General features: G+C 38.8%; 1 protein-coding gene across 1 annotated transcript in view; it reads left to right on the top strand.

Moving 5' to 3' along the window:
* The window catches only part of LOC138809403 (gephyrin-like), a 30731-nt gene extending 28422 nt beyond the window's left edge, over positions 1-2309 (top strand). The window contains exon 6 of the mRNA XM_069995928.1: positions 1327-2309. Coding sequence (XP_069852029.1) covers positions 1327-1460 — 134 coding nt within the window. The 3' untranslated portion in view covers positions 1461-2309. The remainder of the gene's footprint in view (positions 1-1326) is intronic.
* The last annotated feature ends 3817 nt before the right edge of the window (positions 2310-6126 follow it).

Below are 6126 nucleotides of genomic sequence, written 5' to 3'. Positions count from 1 at the left end.
GGTTTAAGGCTATCCTGGGCAGGTCTCCAATCAACCACCAAAAAGCTGGACTTGGAGCTGTGGCCCAAGTGGTAGAGCACAAAAGCTCAGGGACAGTGCTGAGGCTCTGAATTCAAGCCCCAGGACCAGCACAAAAAATATAATAATTGTAATAATTTCATTGAACCATATTTTATATATAAACATTTGAAATGTGAAAAGGAACTAAATATTTGGATCTGTTACTTCAAGTACTATTTGGAGCATAACATGGGTTGTAGGAAAAGGAAGGCACTGCTGCTGTATCATCTTTCACTCCTCTTTGATGAAAGTGCAGTTTATACTGTGGTATTGGCAGCTCTATAGTACCTAAATATTGGTAAGTCTTAAAAACAGAGAAATTACTATTGTTAGTTCAGTGCTCTGTAGTTACCTGCTCTAGACTTCAAACTTTTTGTTGTTGGTCGTGAGGCTTGAACTCTGGGCCTGGGCACTGTCCCTCAGCTCTTCAACTCAAGGCAAGTGCCCTACCACTTGAGCCACAGTGCCACTTCCTGTTTTCTGTTGGTTTCCTGGAGATAAGAGTCTCATGGACTTTTCTACCCAGGCTGGCTTTGAACCGTGATCCTCAGATCTCAGCCTCCTGAGTAGTTAGGATATACAGGCATGAGCCACTGGCACTCAGCTAAACCTCAAACTTTTATCACTAACTTCTCTAGTCCTATTTTGCCTAACTTTGGATGCAATATCACAAAAACTGTATTATCCTTCAAACAAAGATCCTATATCAAGTGCAATCATCAGCCAGCTAATGTGGTTACCAAGCACATTGGCTTTGCTTTCAGAGTCCTGTATTCAAATTGCCTTCTAACTTAACATTATCAGTACTCTAAGCCTGTTACTTAGATACTTTTGAATCTTTGAGAGTCACATAAATAGTTAAGTACCTGTTACCCTGTCGGGCACTTGGTAAAGAAATAGAAGCTGCTACTGTTGTTATTCTTATTGTATTAACAGATTTTGGAAGCCTCTCTTTTCAGACACATAAAACATTTTAACCTGAACTGGGAAATTCTGTTGCATTTTACATAGTCTATAAATTCCTAATTTTATTCTTCTAAACAAGTATTTCTAATGTTTGTTTTTTCAAGTTTTGGCAAAAATGTGTAGGATATACTATGTAGCCACCTAAAAAGATCCTGAGAAATTTGATTTTCTCTCTTCCTCTTGAAGCCCTGCATTTCTGTTTGTCTGTTTGGGAGGGGGTGGGGTGTTTTAAATCTCCAAGTGTTCTAAATCCATATACCATCATGCTAATGCTGCTGTAATGAGAGACTTTCCTTCCAGGTAATCAGATGAGCAGCCGTCTGATGAGCATGCGCAGCGCCAATGGACTACTGATGCTACCTCCAAAGACAGAGCAGTATGTGGAGCTTCACAAGGGCGAGGTGGTGGACGTCATGGTCATTGGGCGGCTATGATAGTCACCAGCAGGAGAAAGCTTTGATGCATGTCCACATATCATTGACTGTATCCTGTAATATGCAACGGCACAGCTAGTTTTTCTGATTTGGATAAAAGTTGATCTGTATAGTCAACATCTTGAACTATATTTCAAATGAATTTAAATATCTTTTAAAGAAAACAACACCTAAGAATAAATCTTAACAGACAACTCTATTCTGATTATATCAAAGCAAAATTTTTCCTTTCTTGCAAATTGCTTTGTGTGTTCAATGCTAGGTCTGATAGCGATAGCTTTTAGTAGACAGCGGTAGGTGCCTGCAGAACTTGTGTTTTTCTCATCTTTAAAATACAACTACTTATGCTCTTAAATCAAGGCTGTCTGCTTATTTATACTAGCGTAGGCAACACTTGGATTTCCCTTCTTAGTATGCTTCATAACCGCTTTACAGAGAGCTTTTGCTTGTTCTTTATCATGTATCTCGTGTTTATGTGCACCGTGCCAAAAGAAGAGTGACTGGGTGGAGGTGCGGCCCTGCGTCCAGAACCCTCCCTGCTGAGCACCCAGGGAAGCCTCTCCCCCAAGCAGCCATGGCACAGGACTCTTGGGCAGTAACTGGATACCTTTTATTTGAACAAACAAACTGGGGGAAAAAATGCTTCCTTAAGTGCTGACAGCCTTTTTAATCAACACATTTAAAATTGTACAGAACAAAAAAAAAAAAAAACTAAATCAAAGACTGATCTTGTACAGATATTAGTGTTACCAGCATTCATGTGGAAATCAAGAGCAAAGACAAAATAATGTTAAACAACTCTGTACCATAACATTTTCTGTAATGATACTGAAACTTAATGAATAAAAAAATCCTTGATCATTATTTAAAATTTTGTTGTGTGAGCCTTATTCTTAAGAGATTTTCATGCCATTCTGATGGACCTCTGCCTAGATAAGAGGAATAGTTAGAGTATACCCCCAAAGTTAAATGCTGAGAGGGAGATTTTAAATGTGGTATAATGTAACTTTATCTTACTGTAGTATTTGTTTTAAAAAAAACAGCATTAGGTTCTTTAGCATTGTGAAACACCGATTAGAAAATAAGAGAATTGCAGTTTGCCTGCTCTATCCAGTGCTAGTTGGAGAACAGTAAGTACATTTCAATACTTGATGATTTAAAATTAAAATTACATGCCACAAAAGCAAATTTCAAACACATACAATTCTTTGAAATGAAAGAAAATTCATTAATGACTCAGAAAATTGGGGATTAAGTACCTGTAAGGCTTTCTTAAATCATGTTTGAAATACAGTAGGAACCAGGAAAATCTGTGCTGGCGATAAAATAAATGTCATCATCCAGAATAGCTCTATAAAAACATGGGGACACTTTTCAGATGGTGGTAATAGACAAGGGGGGTATTTTTGTTCACTGGTAATACCCCCAACCCTTGGAAGAGTTCCTGGTGTATGTGTGTGTGTGCATATATATACATATATATATATATATATATATATATATATATGTAAGCATCAGTAAATATTTATTCAATGAAGCACTTGGAGCTTATGTGCCAGGTACTTTCAATGTTCAGATTTTACAACAATCCCTACGTTTTTTATGCCTATGTTATAGACGAGGAAACATGAACCAGAGATATTAAGAAACCTGTCCATACTCATACAGCTAAGATAAGGGAACAAGAACTCAAATTTAGCAATCTGACTGAAAACCCATATCCTTAGACATAAACTATAGAAAAAAAGTTGATACAAGTTGTTGTAAGATTAAAAAGTATACATTTAACATCCAAACTATGAAGTTCTTAAATGCCAAGTTAACACATCTAGATTTATTCTAGAAGAATAAACCTAAAACAGTTAAGAGGTATTTGATCGGGGAATTTTCATAGTCAGAGGTGTCTTTTCAGGGAAAATCCCTGACAGCAACTGGAATGAGAATATCAGCTAAGAAGTGATGGAGGCTGTGCACGTATGGGGTGGGGTGATGACGTAGGAGAGATCAGAGGAGGTGAGTGTGCTCCTGGAGGAAAGCATGAATTTCATAACTGACTTCAAATTTGTAAAGGCTAAACCACTCATAAGAAAATGGGTTTTGTGGAGGAGCATTTGACAGCTTAGATTAAGAGTTCACAAAGAGATACTAGCTGGATACAACGTTGGTGACTGGTCATGTAATGATCTACAAGGTGAATAAACAAGATTGTCCAGGAAAGGTTTGCCAAGAGAAGAGGACAGGGCCTTGGTGTGTTAGAAGAAGCAGCTGTGGAAGGAACTGAGGAAAGAACAGTTTGTAGAAGAGAAGAAATGGGAGTACAGCATCTCACAGACCAAGGAGGAGAGAAAAGGAAGGAGAAGAGTTAAGGAAGATGAATGGTCAAGGAAGGAAGCACCACAGGAAATATAATCAGCTGTCAAGTGCAAAAGAAATGCCAAGAAGGATGAAGTCAAGAAGACTGAGTAATCATTTGTGGGCTATAAAAGCACAATTTCAAGGGGGAGAAGGGGCGGGTGAATGAAAACAAGAAAGGGGCGAGTACTGTCAATAATTCAATGTATATACAAAATTAAGGAAAGGGAAGGGGTGGGTCTGGATGAGTGGGTGAGAATGTTGAAAGGGGTGACAGTGGGGTGCATTGTATTCATAAACTGCTTCGTTGAATAATAACTCTTTTGTACAACTACATAGATAATTTAAAATCTAAAAAGCAAAATAGAAACTCAATTCTTCAGAACCTGTGCATGAGAAAGGAAGTCACAAAATTATGTCTTAAGGAAATAACTAAACATAAATTGTTTGGAACTTGCACATGAGAAAAGAAAGACCTAAGATGGCGTCTCACACTGGTAAGGTTTTAAAAGGAAGCTTTTCTACTTGTGGATTTTGAAAAAGGATAAAAAAAACAGTGTTGGATCTATAATCATGGACTATATGGGTCCTAAAAGGAGAAAGAAAAGGAAGAAGGGGTGGACTTAAGGACTATGATAGCTCAACCCACCTGACAAGAAGGAACCATTTTCCTTCCAAACTAGAAAAAGGAAAGTGTAAGTCATATAAGAAGTGGATCCAAGGGAAACTGATAAGTGGAGGATTGATGAAATGGTCCTACTTGGCATAGTGAGCAACAATATCATTTAATGTATTTGCATGTATTTGCCCAAAGTTATTAAAGAATTAAGTATATAAAACATACCATCTTCTCAGCTCATACTTAAGTCTATAGAAGATGTGTTCAAATTCTCACAACTCTCTAGAAGTTAACCACACTTTGCACTCTGTTTTAGTTGTTCCAAACTGTATCAGCACAATGCTTAAAAGAACTGAAGCAAATTATCTTACCAAGTAAATGTTGTTCAGTGATGTTCCATGTTACAGCAATTGGATTCTGTTGCTAATTTTCATTTTTAATGTAATTTTTTTTTTTTTTTTTTTTTTGTCGGTCGTGAGGCTTGAACTCTGGGTTTGGGTGCTGTCCTTGCATTCTTCAGCTCAAAGGTGAGTGCTCTACCGCTTGAGCCACAGCACCACTTCCGGTTTTCTAGTGGTTTATTGAAGATAATAGTCTCACAGACTTTCCTGCCCAGGCTGGCTTTGAACCGCAATCCTCAGATCTCAGCCTCCTGAGTAGCTAGGATTACAGGCATTAGCCACCAGTGCCCAGCTTAAAATTATTTTTAAAACTATTTGCTAACTAAACTTTGTAAATCTAACCAATTTATCTATTTTTGATCTTCGTGAAACTCTTATAAGGTAAGTCATTTATCATTCCCAAGTATAGTTTACCTAGGTTAAGAATTCAAGCAAATTAGGGGCTGGGACGGTGGCTCAGTGGTAGAGCACTTGCCTTGCATGCTCGAGGCCCTGGGTTCGATTCCTCAGCACCACATAAGGAAAAAGCCGGAAGTGGTGCTGTGGCTCAAGTGGTAGAGTGCTAGCCTTGAGCTGAAGAGCTGAGGGACAGCGCCCAGGCCCAGAGTTCAGGCCCCAATACTGGACCCAAAAAAAAAAAAAAAAAAAAGAATTCAAGCAAATTAAATGTGTGCCTTGCTGTTCTGATGATGGTGGGGCTATATCAAGTAATGAATTGTACTCTTGACAAGCTTATAAGAAATATGCTTGACTCTAAGGGAATTACATTGTTGCAAAGTCTGTTGATGACTTAAAACCAAAAAGCTAAAGCTCAGTCCAGTTAGGCACCAGTGGCTCAAGGCTATAATCCTAGCTACCTGAGGACCACAGTTCAAGAAAGTCCATGAGGCTATTATCTTCAATTAAGCACCTAAAAAGCCAGAAGTGAAGCTACGGCTCAAGTGGAAGAGCACTAGCCTCAATCAATAAAGCTGAGAGAGGACCAGGTGCTGAATTCAAGCCCCAGGAACAACACATACATACACAAAAGGAATGAAGGGAGGAAGGGTGGGAGGGAGGGAGGGAGGGAGGGAAAGAAAAGAATCAATCCATTCTGGCCATTGTTTCAGCAGTAACCAAGGTATAGGCTTTTGTAAATTTCAGGTTTTACAAGTCACTAGGTTCCTACACGATGCCAGGCTCCATGGTAGGCACTGAGGACCAGAACAATGAATGAGACATTTATCCAATGGAAGAACTAGATTGGAAGCAGGGGGGAAATACTTTTTTTGGGGGGGGGGGGCGGGTTCTGGCA

Source organism: Dipodomys merriami, unplaced genomic scaffold, assembly GCF_024711535.1.
Source record: "Dipodomys merriami isolate MVZ:Mamm:240054 unplaced genomic scaffold, mDipMer1.0.p SCAF_497, whole genome shotgun sequence".
Classification (NCBI taxonomy): Eukaryota; Metazoa; Chordata; class Mammalia; order Rodentia; family Heteromyidae; genus Dipodomys; species Dipodomys merriami.
The sequence above is the reverse complement of the archived record's forward strand: the minus strand, read 5'-3'. Positions and strand labels throughout refer to the sequence as shown.